Source organism: Alexandromys fortis, unplaced genomic scaffold, assembly GCF_014885135.2.
Source record: "Alexandromys fortis isolate MF-2015 unplaced genomic scaffold, M_Fortis_MF-2015_v1.1 scaffold_0, whole genome shotgun sequence".
NCBI lineage: Eukaryota > Metazoa > Chordata > Mammalia > Rodentia > Cricetidae > Alexandromys > Alexandromys fortis.
In genome coordinates this window covers 39,080,696-39,097,480 of record NW_026067949.1, presented here as the reverse complement: position 1 = coordinate 39,097,480, position 16,785 = coordinate 39,080,696, and the positions used below count along the sequence as shown (strand labels likewise).

The following is a 16,785-nucleotide window of genomic DNA, read 5'->3' as shown; positions in this document are numbered from 1 at the left end:
GCACCTCTACCAGTGATCCTCAGACTGCACTGAGCTGTTGTCTTCTGCCTTATATTCCTCTCTCTGCCCAGCCATACTATTCCTGTCTCCACCTCCCTACTGCTGGGATTAAAGACATAGGATCTCCTTTGTGTGAGCTTTGTTTCTCTTTTAGACAGATTCAATCTCGGGTAGCTCTAAGTGGTCTTGAACTAACAGGACCCCTGCCTCTCTGTCTGCCTGGGTTAGAGGTGTGTGTCACCACTCCCTGGCCTCTGGTGACTTAGCTCTGCACTCTGATCTTCAGGCAAGCTTCATTTGTTAAAACATAAACAAAATATCACTTCAGCTGTGTAGCTGGGACTTGCCGGGAACTCATCTTTCTGCTTTCACTTCATGAGTACTCTTATTACAGGCATACATAACCTGCCCAACTAGAATCATTTTTTTGGATTGAAAAGGAAAAGCACATTTTATTTTGCTGTGTTACTGTCCATTCTAATTTGTAAAAGCTATCAACTTATTGCAGTACTGGTAAATAGAAAATATTAATTTTTCTCTATTAATTTAAATGTTGAAATAATATTTGTGAAAAACAGTCGTTAAGTAATAAACCTGTTTATGACCTGCTTACCTATTTCTGTTATCCTAGTTACTCTGAATTAGGAACCATGAGACATTTCATAGCAATTTAAAAATACATTGTAGAGGTACTCTTTTTTTCCCCCTTTTAATGTTAACTTTTATACTTTTCCAGAAATCTAGAGTTGTCTTATTTTAATTTTTGTACCTTAGAAGCATACTCATTCTGTTAGACATCATCTTTTTTGCGTCACATCCAGCACGTTTGATGCAGTTTTGCATAGGTTAGCTTTCTCTTTAAATGCATTTGGAGTTAAATAAACTCTGCCTTCAAGTAAACTGATTAAAGAAAAAAAAAACGTTTTAGTTTTTTTGTCATTATCATGTCTGAAATAGGGTTTTACTAAGTAGATGTACAGACTCTCCAAGACAAGCTTCAAATTTGTGATTCTTCCACTTAGCCTTTGAGCTGTTGGAATTATAGACATGTGCTACCAAATCTGTATCTGTATTTAACATGAATGTGCTCATTTTAGATGACTCCTGATAGAAAGTTAAGTATCACATAAAGGTCTAGGAGTAAATAAGTGTCCAGTCTTGTGTTAAAAGTCTCAACTAGCCTCAACAGCAGTATGTCTCCATTTTTCATAGGAGTTTCCTAGTAATAAATGTAGATGCAGGCTCATCTAGATAAACTTGAATCGTTATTGTATCTTGCTTCTCAGCAAGTATGAATTTGATTGATTAATTTATTTTTTAATTATTTATTTATTATGTATACATTATTCTGTCTTCATGTATGCCTGAAGGCCAGAAGAGGGCACCAGACCTCATTACAGATGGTTGTGAGCCACCATGTGGTTGCTGGGAATTGAACTCAGGACCTTTGGAAAAGAGCAGGCAATGCTCTTAACCGCTGAGCCATCTCTCCAGCCCGAATTTGATTAATTTATAGTGTATAATGTTATGCAAGAAAGGTAAAACTTTGATACTAAAGAAATGAGTACATGGTTCCTTTTTTAAATTTCGCAGAAATAACAAAAATATAAAGGTTGTTAACTAATAAGCACATTTTCACTTCAGACCTCCTTACCTCCACTAGCCATTGTGGCTGACAATTCTGAGAAAATGGAGATGAATGTTTCAAATGGCTATAAATAACTCATGTGATATGTTAAGTTGCTGAATAGTTAATGTGATAAAAGGACCTTTTCTTAATAGAGTTTTTAACCTCAGATTCAGGGTTCAAAGAAATGTGTTGATAAAATTAACTTTTTTTTTTTTTTTAATAAAACAGGATTTATCAGTGGATACCCTCATGGATATTCTTTCAGAAGTTAAAATTCAGGAATTCAAACCTTCCAACAAGGTAAGCTAGCAGTTCATTCACTTAGCTAGCTAGTGGCTATTAAACTGCTGCGTATGCCATTCTCAGCCTGGGGACTCCCATAATGAGCAGTCTTTGTTCTTAAGGACATTTTATTCCAAAGAAGAGATGAACTATAAATAGAGGTGCACCTGGAGCATGCTCTGGGTGACCTGCCACTTGGACTGGTGCTGAACAGACAGAAGCAGTTCCCAGCCTTAATCCGAGAGCCTGGTACCATGAATGGTCGTGAATACAGACAATAAGCAGGAACAGTTGTCAGTTATTGCAGGAACTTGGGCAGACGATGGATGACTGGGTGTTGATGAAGTGTGGTAGCTAATAAGACAGATGAGATGGAACTGGATTCTGTATACACAACTGTAGTGCTGACAGTTTTTCAGGGACAATGAAGGGAGCTGGGGAAAGAGTGCTAGTTTCTTAGGTGGAATAAGAAGTAATTTTAACAGTTCAGTATAAGCTAGAAAGATGAAGATGGAGTATACAGTAATTGAGAGCAAAGTAGAAAAGTCAATTGAATGATGTAGGATTGCAAGACTGTACTGAGGATCCATACAACAGTAGCGTGATGTGTTCTACTATAGATTGCATTACATGCAAACATATTTTACTTTGGTACTATTGTGGCACTTGTTTGTGCTGCCAAAAATAGATGGAAAATTGTTCTGATAATTATGCCTAGAAAATAGCTTGGAAAGCATCAGAACCTGAGAAGTTGGCAATGAAATAGGAAAATTTGATGAAAAAAAATATATGTTTACATACATTTATAAAGTATTTTTTTTTACAGACTTACTCTATGCCTTTGTTTTATATACTCTAAAATTTAGCCACAAAGCAACCTTCCTCAAGGATGTGATATGTGTAGCCGTCCTGAGTTTTTGTTTTGTATAAAAGTATCATTGTAGTCAGTGGAGTTTTGCATAAATGAGTGAGTTTTCATTGTACTCATGTACTATGTTTAAAGGTTGTTCAAACAGACGAAACTGCAAGGAAGCCGGACCATGTTCCCATCTCCAGTGAAGATGAGAGGATTGCTATTTTCCAGCTAGAAAAGGCCATTTCATCTAACAAAGCCACCAAAAGTAAGGAACCACTTGCAGATACCTTGGAGCCATATTGACAAATCGAGGGGAATAATTCTTAATCATGATAGCTGAGTATATCATCATATAAAATTTCTGTCCTTTAACTGTGATTAAATTAATCATATTTCTCTTCATGTCCCTGCCTTCAAGTTTTAAAATCTAATTCTCCAAATGACATTAATTGCTGTTTTGTAATTCTTACTGTTTTTATGCTTCAGATGTTGAACAGGTCTAAAAACACAAGCAAATAGCTTGTTTTTAAGCAGCAGAAGATTCAGATTAGCTGGGCATACTGTATCAGCAGTATCAGGAAGTCACAGTCATCTTAAGTTACATAGTGAGACCCTACCTCAAAATAAAAAATCAGGTTATTAACCGACTCATATTTTTAGATATACCACTTTAGGGGGAAAGATTACCAAAAGTCTATTAGAGAATGAAGGGGGGGGGGGGAAGGGGGCAGAGAGAGAGTGTGTGTGTGTGTGTGTATGGAGAGAGAGAGAGAATATAGATGAATATGTACACATGCACATGCCATGACACACACATGGAGTTCAGATGATAAACTTGGGTGCTGGTCCTGCCTTCTTTGCTGGTTTTCCTGATGCATTCACCAGGCTAGTTGACCTACAAGCTTCCAGGGATGCTCCTATGTCTACCTCCTATCTTTTTGTAGAGCTGTGGGGTTACAGATTCTCACTGTGTGTGCACAGCACTTGTGTAGGTTCTGACCCTCAGCTCAGGCCCTCATACTGTGTTTGTGTAGCTACCTCTTTTCCTACTTCAATCTTCTCAGTACTGCCCAGGGATACAGACTGACTCTACAACTTTGCCACAGTAGAACTCTAGTTCTTTAAAAGCAGAGTTGGTTGGTCATCTGCTTATACATGCTTATCATTTCTTGTTAGATGAATCAGTACTTCTCAAAGTTCTGTGATTTCATGTGTGAACCAGTAAAATTTCATGGAAAAAATGTTAATAGTCTTTAAAGTGATATTGAAAATCACTAATCTAAAAATATTTAAAATGAAAAAAAATGATTTTGTTCATTATCAGAGAGAAAATGTTTCAAAGAAATATTTTGAGGTAAATTTTGAGTAGTACCAAAGTTTTGTAATGCACTTGGAAGTAGCTAGTGTCATAAATGGCTCTTATTCACTGTTTACCATTTTTTTTATATAAACTGTAGTTTGGTGGTATTTAAGCCATTGTTTTCATGTTCCTTTATAACTTCTGTTACCTACTTCTTTACACATTTTTATTTGATGAATAACATACAAATTGTTATGATAAATAGCCTTATTAATTGAGCAGTACTTTCAATAGATCCTTCAACTTGGTGACTTGTCTGTTTTTTTGTTTTTGTTTTCTTTTACTAGAAATCTTGTCCTTTGAAAGTTTTATGCATGCACACTGTGTACATAGCTTTTTATCTCATAAAACCTTTACCACTAATGAGAAACCATTCTTCTGGTTCCTTTGGTCAGGTGACCTTCAGATGGCAGTGCTTTCATTTGAAAAAGATGATGACAGTAATGGACACATAGATTTCATCACAGCTGCATCCAACCTTCGAGCCAAAATGTATAGCATTGAACCAGCTGACCGGCTTAAAACTAAGCGCATTGCTGGTAAAATTATCCCTGCTATAGCAACATCTACTGCTGCAGTTTCTGGCTTGGTAAGCTTATTCTTCTAAAAACGCTTCTATCTTCCCTGCATCATACCAGCCTTAACTTGCCACTCAGATTTTAGATTTTGGATCTTATCATCTAAATTTAAAGATATTTCTGAAATATCCAGAGATATAATAATGTATATCTATATATCTAAAATATCTATGAATAAAAATATTTTAGTATTAAAAAAGCTCATAACTGTGCGGTGGTGGCGCACGCCTTAATCCCAGCACTCGGGAGGCAGAGGCAGGCAGATCTCTGTGAGTTTTGAGGTCAGCCTGGGAAGTTTGTAACAACCAGGGCTGTTAACACAGAGATACACTATCTCAAAAAGCAACAACAAAAAGCAAAAACAAAAAAATAAGCTTAAGATAGAGTATAATTGTTCTTAGAGACATTGATCTCAGACTTTTCCTTTCCCCTTGGTTTGTGTAAGTGGAAGGAAGGACCCCCAACTCAGCAGCTAACTGAGTTACTGGAACCCAGAGGGCACTTCAGGATCCCCTGCATTCTGAGTTCAACCTCTAGAAAGGTTGGAGTCCCAGAGAGAGTTCTGGGATCTGAGGAGTAATTGATTGTGAGCACCCAGGGATAGCTAGCCAGACATGCTCGGAGAGAAGAGGTGTCCCATCCTCCCAGAGCTCAGGGCCAAGAGCAACAGAGGATCACCCAGCCATCCTGTCACTTTCCTTCGACCCTCCACAGAAATCATGTTAGCCTCCATGTCAAGTAAATATTCTTAGTATCTAAGTACCTAAAAATCATTATTGTGACCATTTATTATACTGTACTCTCTTGGTACTCCACAGATTTGTTATCTACCTCTATATTGGTTGGTTAAATTGCTTTAGTGTCGTCGGAGACTGGACTTTCGCTTCCAGCCGCCTATACCAGAAATAATCACACAGAAACTATATTATTACAACATTGTTTGGCCTATTAGCTCATGCTTTTCATTGGCTAGCTCTTATGTCTTAAATTAACCCAATTCTATTAATCTGTGTATTGCCATGTCATTGTGGCCTACCGGTAAGGTTCCATCCAGCATCCGATGTCTTTCTCCTGCATGGCTACATGGCTTCTCTTTTGACTCCGTCTAGTCTCTCCTCCTCTGTCTGCCATGCCCTATTCTGTGTTTCAGTAGGCCCAAAGCAGCTTCTTTATTAACCAGTGGTATTCACAGTATACAGAGGGGTATCCCACGTCACTTTAGTTTTGAGTTGGGGGGGGGGGGCTAATCTGCTTTGAAAATAGGATGATTAAATGGTGAAATAACTTTGTTCACTATATATGGAATAGTCTGAATAGTTAAAGTAAAATGTACTAAAAAATATACTGGTCAGTTAAATAAGAAATGTATATACTACAATCTGTTCTTACTATTCACAGAGAAATGCTAGAACCTTGGCAAAGAACGAGACTGATTAAAATCCCAAGCAGCTTTAGCATTAGGCTCTTGATAATCAGATCACCTTTTCTTCTCTAGGTTGCCTTGGAGATGATCAAAGTAGCTGGTGGTTATCCCTTTGAAGCTTACAGAAACTGTTTCCTTAATTTAGCCATTCCAATAATAGTGTTTACAGAAACATCTGAAGTAAGAAAAACTGAAATCAGGTATGTATAAAAGTCTGTTTGACTTCTATAATAAGAAAGAAAATATTTCTACCCTTAGGAAGGAAATGTACTGGTTTTCATCTCTTCTTGTTGTTAAGCCCTCCTGCTCTTCAGGACCCAGTCAGACCTCACCCTGATGAATTACTTCTAAATAGACTAGCCAGAGAATCCTCCCATGGTTGTTTGTTACACCGTTTAGCATTATACATTAGGATTCCTGACTTGGATAGTGCTTCTTGTCTTTCTATAGACTATGAAACACAGAATCTAATTTTGCACATTCATGACAACAGGAAACAGTTCCTTGAGTTACTGTTTCTGACATTTTTGGTTGGGCACAGCCAGAAATGTGAGTGGAAGCATCTTGTGAGGAAGAGCTAATACTCTGCTGTCCTACTCTATTACTCGAGAGAGCACAGAATACTATGGTCCATACAAATGAGATAAGCTACTGTGCTTCCCACTTATAAATACATTTGCACACACGCCAAATTACATGTATGCCAAGATGATCATTCTGGCATATTTATTTCAGCCAACGCTTTGAACAATCCAAGTGTTCAATTATTGATGACCAGAACATCTGAGCCATAAAACCCCTATTTAAAAACAAAGGGGGTACATGCATCTACATACATACACATGCACACACACACACAGAGAGAGAAACACAACTATATATAAATGTAAGACGTAAAAACAAAAGGGAATATGAATGGAAGGGAAGATCAGAAGGGGACCAAGGAGGGTGATGTGTATGATTAAAGAACAATGATATACGAGAATGAAAATGTCAAAAACTCATTACTTTGTGTGTAGACTAAAGAAGTATTAAAAAGAAAATGAGAGGTACATTGTAAGACATATTTGAAATGAGACACTGAAAAAATACACAAAACAGGTAAAAGTGGTTACCTATATTATTTATTGAATATTTTAAAAATTATATTCCCCACCCCCACAAATTAATTTTTAAGCATATCATAAGTACTGAGCTTCAGGAAATTTTTTATTCTGATGGAAAGAGATTTTAATGCTTGTGCTTTTAATATTTTTCTGTACCAGAAATGGAATATCATTTACAATTTGGGACAGATGGACTGTTCACGGAAAAGAAGATTTTACCCTCTCAGATTTCATAAATGCTGTCAAAGTAGGATATTTTTATTTATTTTATTTAATTAGTACCTTCAAGTCTGGTTAATGTCATGCCTTACAATTCATAGAAATTCCAGTAGGTCCTTTTAGTAATAATAATACTAAGTTCTTTACTTGGTTCATTCCTATATGTACATACCTATTGTAGTTTACAAATAAAACATCGTAGAGAAAAACAGGAGTGTTATATTAGAACACATACTATACTGACAGTCTTTCTCTCAAGACTGTTTAACTTATTTTACAGTAGATTTTAACCTGAGCCTCTGGTTTTTTTATTTCTTACAACACTTAGCGCACTCTGCTTTGAAAGGAGGCATTTTGGTTTCCCTTTGGCATGTTTGAATTGCCAGCCTCACTGTTGTTGCACTTTGTGCCTTCTGTTAATCTAGTGGTTCTCAGCCTCCCTAACGCCGTGACCCTTAATACAGTTCCTCATGCTGTGGTGACCCCAACCATAAAATTCTTTTTGTTGCTACTTCCTAACTGTAATTTTGCTACTGTTACGAATCGTAATGTAAATATTTGTGTTTTCTAATGGTCTTAGGCAACCCCTGTGAAAGGGCCATTTGACCCCCAAAGCGGTCAGAACCCACAGGTTGAGAACTGCTGTATATTGAAATAGGGTTTGCTTGAAGAATAGCACAGAGCAGTGCGTCATTCTAATAACAAAGACTGGTGGTTAAACAACTAATAGGTCGGTAGACAGTGTCAGACCTCACACTGCCTGAACTGGCATACAATTTAAAACTAACACATCTCCTAAGTGCTGTGGCTGTGACTTGGTGGAAGAACCCGTAGCTGACATGCATCTAGCCTAGGTCCAGTCTCCAGTTCTAGGCATGAACATAAGCTAGTTAGTTCTGAGAATTTCCATTTATTATTTCCAGGCTATGGTTAACTGAGAAGTGACACCACAGATAAAAGAGATTACAACGATAGTTTTTAATCTTTAAATTTATGGGGGTATATGAAATATATTTTATATAAGACTGCCCTCCTTTGGGTGGAAATAAAATATTTTTAACCATGTACTTTGTGTTTGAAAGAAGTTTTCATTGTTTCCTTTGGGGTGTTTACCTTTAGGAGAAATATGGAATTGAGCCAACGATGGTGGTACAGGGAGTCAAAATGCTTTATGTTCCTGTAATGCCGGGTCACGCAAAGAGGTTAAAGTTAACGTAAGTATTTAACATCATGTTGCAGAAGGGTCACAAAAAAAACAAAACATAAGTTGGATATATGCTGGAAAGTTCAGAAAGTTACGGGAATTTATACAAAAATTGCTTTATGCTATTAGTAAAGACTTAATCTGGCAAGGGAAAGCCAACAGTCCAACTCTCAAATGAATCATGCCTCACATGTAAACAGAATACTACATTTGTGAGATTGAGATATCAAACAAGAATACTAAATAGAGTTTTATTCAATGGATTTTTGCTAGAGATTCCTGCCATGTGTCTAGCTTTGTTTTAAGCATTGGGGATATATTAATGAACAAAAATCCTTCCTACTTGAGGTGTTTGGATAAAAACTGCATATGGTCAAGTAGTGGTAGATGCTCTAGGGAAACTAAAAAACTAAAAGAGGAAGAAATGTACGGAAGAGGGTTGGTTGAGTTGTTATATTTAATAATTTAGATATTCCCTCACCTATTAGGTCCTACCTCTGATGTTGCATTTTAGAGGAAGAAAAGTACCAAAGAAAAAGTCTTTACAGTTGCCTACAAGGCTGATTGACCTAGATCCTCTGTGTCTTTGTATATTACTTCTCTCCTTCCCTCCTTCCCTCTGCACTGGTCACTATTGTGCAACACCCCAGCCATTCTCTAGAAAGGGCTTTGCTCTGCTCATTTCCTCTGCTTGAAGACTGGAGAGTGGGCTAATGGATTCTCGTTTCTGGTCTTTGCACTTCCTAAAAAGGTCTTTTTTGAAGTTGGGGGGAGGGTGTTTTGTTTTGTTTTGTTTTTTATTCTTTGCTGTTTTTCTCTTTGGGGGCCTGCCACCCAGCTCCCAAATAAATATTCAGAAGCTTATTCTTTCTTATGAGCACCTGGCCTTTTCTTGGCTTGTTTTTAGGCCAACTTTTCTTAACTTAAATTATCCTGTCTACCTTTTGTCTCTGGACTTTTACCTTTCTCTGTTTCTGTATTTCTTTCTTTACTTCTTACTCTGTGGCTTGCTGTCTAGCTGGGTGACTAGCTACTGAAGTCCTCCTCTACTTCTCTTCATTTTGCTCCTCGATCTTCTCCCAGATACCTCCTCCTGTTTATTCTCTCTGCCTGCCAGTCCCACCTATCCTTTCTTCTGTTGCTGTTGGCCGTTCATCTCTTTATTAGACCAATCAGTTGTTTTAGAAAGGCAAAGTAACACAGCTCCACAGACTTAAACAACTGCAACATAAATGAATGCAACACATCTCTTCATCATTAAACTAATGTTCCACAGCATAAACTGGTGTCACACATCTTAAAATCACATTCTACAATACTTTCTGAATTCTGTTTAGCACTGCAAACTCTCCCCAGCTGTAGTTTAGTATGCTTATCCTTTTTTGCTCTCCTTTTTAAAAAATATTTATTCTTTTCAAAAGTCTGTAATGTATAATATACGTTGATCATATTCCCTCATTTTCCATTATCCTCTTATCCCCTTCCTCCTCCCATTAAACCCATTCTTTTCCCAATATTCCCCCCTCTTGTTTTGATATCTTCCCCCCCCCCAGGTCCTTTTATTTTTAATTTTATACACACAGTTACACATGTAAGCACTCATATGTGGTGGTCAGAGAACAACTTTGTAGAATTTTTTTCCTCCTTCCACCTTTTTTTTGCATGGGCTCTGGGAATTACCACGGCTGCACAGTAACCTCCTTTACCCCCGAGCCACCTCACTGGCCCCACTCCCTTTCAATTAAAGTTACTTTTATTAGCATATATGGGGTTTATTTATTTTGAGCTTAAGAAACATACCAGTAGCTACCCCACTGAGGCACATGATTCCCTTTTCTCCAGTAACCATAGATACCTTAGGAGCCCCTCCTCATTTATTGTGGAACATTGATGGGCAGTTTACTACAGCCACTGTTGATGTGAGTTCAATACATATCCATGGTTAGGTACAACAACCGTGTCCAGAAGATAGCATTATACAGCATCTTTCCCATCTTCTTGTATTATTTCCACCCCCTCCTCTGCAGTGTTCCCTTGAGCTTTGGGGCTGGCTACTTAGTTATTCTCAACACATGGAGTTTCTCCATTAGCTGTTGCTCACTGCAGACAGGAGCTTCTCTGACCAAAACTGAAAGCAGGACTATCCATGAGTAAAAACAAATATTTAGGAGGTGGTTTAAACTTTGTCCAGTTAGCAAAGCAACAATAGTAGGCCGTTTGACAGAGACAGGTGCAACCAGAGCCTCCAACCTCCCTAGCCTTGAACTGTGAACCAGGTTTAAAGCTCAGAACATGGATTCTTGATGTGTACTAGGGCCTGAAATCAGAATGCAGTTGGCTGTCACAGTCACACGGTCATACCACTGTTGTCCACACAATCCTGGCAACCTGAGTTCGATACTCAGAGTCCACATGTAGGAAGAAGAAGAAACTTTACAGTGATTCTCTCACCTGCACATGCATGCCTTAGCAAGGAACTTCTGCACACATGTACAGCACATGTATAACTGGGTACGCAAAATAATAACTTACGGGTTCTGAAAACAACATTATCCACCTACACATTTCCCTTCGAACTCTGATATTTTTTTATTAACTTACAAAATAATAATGTTTCCATGTGGGTATTTTATGTGTCCTTAGTTTTAGTTACCCCACAAACACCCCTTTGTTACATCGATTTAAATCTTTACACTCCTAAAATTTTCCCCTTTTCTATCACATGTTCTTCTCTTCTCCCTAAGGGCATTTCCCTCCCATCATCCATTCCCGCAACCCCTTCTAGCTTCCTGGCCTTCCCAGGCACCGTGTGTTAAACACAGATCTAAAACTTTGAAGGTAGGGTGTGAATGTGAAAGAATGCAGCGTTTGTGTTTCAGGGTCTGGGCTGCCACCCATTCCTCTGTAAATCTCAAAGCTCCATTTTTCTTTACAAAAGAATATAGCGCCAGTGTATGAATGTGCATTTTCAGAGTCCATCAGTTGATGATTTAGGCTGACTCTGTTCTGAAGCTGTAATGAATAGAGCGGTCTGAGTTGGGTGGTAGTCCTGTTTGGAACTTTTTGAGAACCCTCCACGCTGATTTCCGTAGTGGCTGCACTGGCTTATACTCCAGCCAGCAGTGAATAAATATTACTCGTTCCCTATGATTTCATCAGCATTTGTCATCATTTATATTCTTACTGATAACCAATCTGACTGGCATAAGATGGAATCTCAAAATCTTTTTAAATTACTTTTTCCTAATGGTTAGAATGTTGAACAATTTTTTTAACCATTTGTATTTCTTTGTTCAATGGGTTCAATTCTGTAACCCATATTTTATTGGTTTGCCTGTTTAATTTTTTACTTCTTTGTGTTTTCTAGATGTTAATTATGTTTAATATCCTCTTTCTGTGTTTTAAAGTTTTCATTATAGAAGTCTTTCACTTCCTTGGTTTTGCCTATTCTAGGGTATTGTATAGTTTGTGGATGGAAGTGTGCCCTTTTGTTTGCTTCTCAATATGTTTATTGATGTGGGACTCTCCTCTGTATACTGTGAATACCACTGGTTAATAAAGAAGCTGCTTTGAGCCTATTGCAGTGCAGAATAGGGCAAGGCAGGAATTCCAAGCAGATAGAGGAGAGAGTCGGTGGTGTCAGAAATCCGTGTAGCCACTGTAGGAGAAAGATGCCAGCACACTGGTACCAGTAACATGAGCCTCGTGGTAAAATATAAAATAATAGAAATGGGTTCATTTAAGATGTACCAGTTAGTTAGCAATACATTTAAGTGATTGGCCAAGCAATGTTTTATTTAATACAGTTTCTGTGTGATTATTTCGGGTCTGGGCAAATGGGAAACAAATGAGTGGCCTCCGCTAACAGTTCATCATTGGGCAGCAAATGATTTTTACTTGTTAATGTTTATTCTGCCACTTTGCTGAAAATATGTATCACCTCTTCATGTTTTGTGGTAGAGCATTTAGAGTCTTTTAGGTTGTGTCTTCTGCAAATAAGGATTTTTTTTTTTTGCCTTTTTGTATCCGTTTTGTTTCCTTTTCTTACTGCTCTTCTTAAGACTTCAAACGCTGCACTAAACAGGTGTCTTCTTACTAATCTTAATAGCAGTGCTTTAAGTTTCTCTCCATTTCCCACCGCAGATTTCTGACACATAGCCTTTATTATGCTGAGATACTGTCTTTCCTAGTCTCTTCAGGGTTTTTATTGTGAAATAATCTTTACTATATCTATTGAAACATGACCATGTGATCTCTGATCATGAATCTATGTGATATATTACATTGATTGATTTGTATATGTTTATCCCTTGCATCTCTAGGATGAAACAGACCTGATCATAACAAATGTTCTTTTTGATTGTTCTTGAGTGCCATTTGCTAGTGCTTTACTGAGAACCTCTTCATATCTGTTCATCAAGAATATTGATCTGTAACTTTCCTCTGTGTGCTTTTTCATCTGGGTTGGTAACAGAAATGCTGGCTTTGCAAAGTGACATTGAAAACATTCCTTTCTTTTTTTACTTCATTGAATAATTTGACGATTGAAATTAGTTATTCTTTTTTTTTGGTTTTTTGAGACAGGGTTTCTCTGTGGTTTTGGAGCCTGTCCTGGAACTAGTTCTTGTAGACCAGGCTGGTCTCGAACTCACAGAGATCCGCCTGCCTCTACCTCCCAAGTGCTGGGATTAAAGGCGTGCGCCCGACAAAATTAGTTATTCTTTAAAGCCTGGTCATTCTGATTCCGCACTTTTTTTAAAATTACCACTTCAGTCTTGATGCTCATTATAGATCTGTTTAAATTCTTTATTTCATTTTGGTTTAACTTTGGTAAGTCACACACATCTAGAAATTCATCTGTTTCTTTTAAATTACCCAACTTAGTATAACATAAGTTTTTAAGGTATGTCCTCATGATTTTATGAACTTTTTATCTGTTGTAATGTTTCCCTTTTGTCCCTAACTATTAATTTGGGTCTTTTCTCCCTTTCTTTTAGTTAGTTTGACTAAAGAGTATGCCAACTTTGTTCATCTTTTCAGAAAACCAACTAGTTTCATGTACATGCACTTCTGTGTGTGCACATGGAGGTGTGTGGTGTGTGCTCTAATGTGTGCAGATGCATATTAGTATGTGTAAAGATCAGAGATTAATGTCAGTGTTGGGGCAGAATCTCTCACTTAGCCTAGAACTTGCTATCTTGATTAAACTGACTGGCCAACCTCCCTCTAAACCTAGTCTCTACTTTCCCAGTACTGAGACTACAAATGCTACCACTTTAAACTTTTTTATTTGGCTTCTAGGGACAAAACTCAGGTCTTCATGCTTACACAGCAAACATTATCTTCCTCAGCCTCTTCTTTTTCTCTTTTTCATAATGCTTGCCAATAGTGTTATAGCTACAGCATAGTTGGCCTGTATTGTTGCTTCTGTCATTATCCCCTCCCCTCACACTAGAACGTTAAGTTCCACAGTTCATAAATATTTATTTGATCTTTTCATTGTTGTATATTGAACAGTTAGACCAATACCTGGCATAGAAGAGCCATCAGTAAAACTTGTATGAATAAATGGATCTCTATATGTGATAATTTTCTTTAATATGACTGTCAGCTTTTGACCGTCAGTTGAAGTTAATCATTCATACATTATAATTGTCTGAATTTTCTCTACCTAGGTGTGTGTGAAATGTGTGATCATGAATTAATTAGTGTAGTTTAAAATTTGCTGCAAGGGCTGGAGAGATGGCTCAGTGATTAATAGCACTGCCTGCTCTTCCAAAGGTCCTGAGTTCAATTCCCAGCAACCACATGGTGGCTCACAACCATCTGTAATGAGATCTGGTGCCCTCTTCTGGCCTGCAGGCAGAACAATGTATACTTAATAAACAAAAATCTTTTAAAAAAAAAAAATTTGCTGCAAAAAAATAACGCCTTTTGAGAGTTGACCAGTGTGTGATAGTGATGCTTTATGAATGATATTTGTTATGTTCTACATTTTTAATTTAGCACGTATTTATTACCTAAGTGCCTGAACTCTTAGTTCTGTCAATGAGAGCATAGTTAAGAGCATGAGCTTGGTTTTGTAAAGACATGTTCACATGTTTGGGTGGTTATTTATTAATACTTGTTTGTCTCCTTGAGTAACTTTGAAACAGATTCTCTGCCATGTTTGTTCCCATAACTACTGAGTGTTAAAGTAATAGTAAACCCTAAAAATGTAACAGTGCAAGAATAAGTAGTATTCCATAATTGCTAATTCTGTTACATTGTTGTTATTATACACATAGCCCTGATGTCTAGTACAGTGTACTCAGAGAAACAGGCACATTGATTATTGATTAAAATGTAACTAAAATCATTGTAATGAAGATGTTGACATTGCATCATGGACTTTCCTACCTCAAACCTCAATTTTGGGTTAGATTTCATTTGAGCATTTGAAGGAGGATTATTATATGTAAAAGCAAACAACTTTGTATACACATTTAGCTTAAGAATTAAAAAGCACACTTGATCTCTCTTTGGAAAGTGAAATGATATGCACATAGGTATGGGGCACAGTACCATTATCAAATGGAAGGCACTGTAGTTCAGAGCCTGCTGTGAAATAGGTCCTCCACTTAGATTTCAGGAGAATTCTGACAGCCAAGTAGTAAGAGAAAGGATAGATTGGGCATCTTGTATTTTAAGATTTTAGTGAAGCTTACTTTTTTCTCTTTTGAGAGTGCTAGAAGATCCTGGGTGTCTCTAATCTTTAAGAAATAAAGGAAGAAAGTCAGTTTTTCAGAATCACTGTATTACTCTTTGGGGTTTTTTTTTTCTTTCTTTGTTATTGTCATTAGCAGCAGCCAACATATTAGATAAGTGTTTTCAATTTGGAACCTTTAAGGAAAAATTAATAGAGTATAGGTAGATTATTATATTTTACAGTATATGTACATGTCCACAGTCTCTGAATAGTACTAACTAGGGAAATCTTTTCCTTTTACCAAATTACCACCGTATTTATCCTTGCTTATTTTTCTTAGAATGCACAAACTTGTGAAACCTTCCACTGAGAAGAAATATGTAGATCTTACTGTGTCATTTGCCCCAGACACTGATGGAGATGAAGATTTGCCAGGACCTCCAGTAAGATACTACTTCACCCATGACACGGATGAATAGAAGCTGTCGGAGTTACTCCAGGACTTCTGTATTTTGGAAAGTGTACTTAATTCAGAAGCTAAAATAATCAGCTCAATACTGTGGATTTCTTTTGCCTTAATTTAAGGGAAACATCAGTAGGAAACATATCTACAATGAAAAATTACAAAACATTGTGGAGCATAGTACACATCTGTTGCTTCGTGTGGCTATGATCACAGCAACTTCGAACTGGAATACCATTTTCTAATGCTTACAAGTTTGTATATTAAGCCCTGTGGATGAAAAGGAACAAAGAAAACATTTATCTATGACCAGAAGAAATAAAGATGAAGAAATAGAAAATAGTGAATCCCAGCCATTAAAAAAGCTAAATCCTATTTTAAGGCTTTTTTTTTGGTGTTTGATACCCATTATGCGATATGCATAATGTGGTACTGTACCTCTGATATAATTAGGCTTTGAAAATTCCCATAGCTCTAACGGGGGCGGGATGGGAGAGACGGATGAAGAGTAGAGATTACGGTTGTGTGGCTGCACTTAGTGTCCTATTACCTCTGCCAACAGTGTATGATGTTACTTCCTCTCATACATCAAGAGTTTCACTGATATGGTCGGTGTTGTGAGCCATGAGGTGATGGCATGTTACCATGGACTGAATGTTAACAGTATTATATGCACTCTACAGCTGTCAGAAAATCCATGAATGTGAGCAGATAAATATGGCTAATCATTTGGTTGTTAATATGCCTTTATTTTATTTATCTGGAACTCTAAATTAGTCAGAGTATATAAGACAATGTTTTATAAAGGGACTATCCTTAGAAATAGATGGATATAAATTAATGCTAGTAGAGTTGTCTTTTTTCCTTCCATCAATATAATGGAGGAAAAAAGTGGGGTTTTGTTTGTTTGTTTTTAAGGAAACATGTCATTTTACTCTTCATTCCCAAAAGGGGAATTGACAAAGAGAGAGAAATT

General features: G+C 37.2%; 1 protein-coding gene across 1 annotated transcript in view; it reads left to right on the top strand.

Annotated features, from left to right (window-relative positions):
* Uba6 (ubiquitin like modifier activating enzyme 6) overlaps nt 1-16,184 on the top strand; it is a 59,600-nt gene extending 43,416 nt beyond the window's left edge. Inside the window, exons 27-33 of the mRNA XM_050149831.1 lie at nt 1,859-1,930; nt 2,916-3,033; nt 4,524-4,717; nt 6,202-6,329; nt 7,395-7,482; nt 8,574-8,668; nt 15,687-16,184. Coding sequence (XP_050005788.1) covers nt 1,859-1,930; nt 2,916-3,033; nt 4,524-4,717; nt 6,202-6,329; nt 7,395-7,482; nt 8,574-8,668; nt 15,687-15,825 — 834 coding nt within the window. The 3' untranslated portion in view covers nt 15,826-16,184. The remainder of the gene's footprint in view (nt 1-1,858; nt 1,931-2,915; nt 3,034-4,523; nt 4,718-6,201; nt 6,330-7,394; nt 7,483-8,573; nt 8,669-15,686) is intronic.
* The last annotated feature ends 601 nt before the right edge of the window (nt 16,185-16,785 follow it).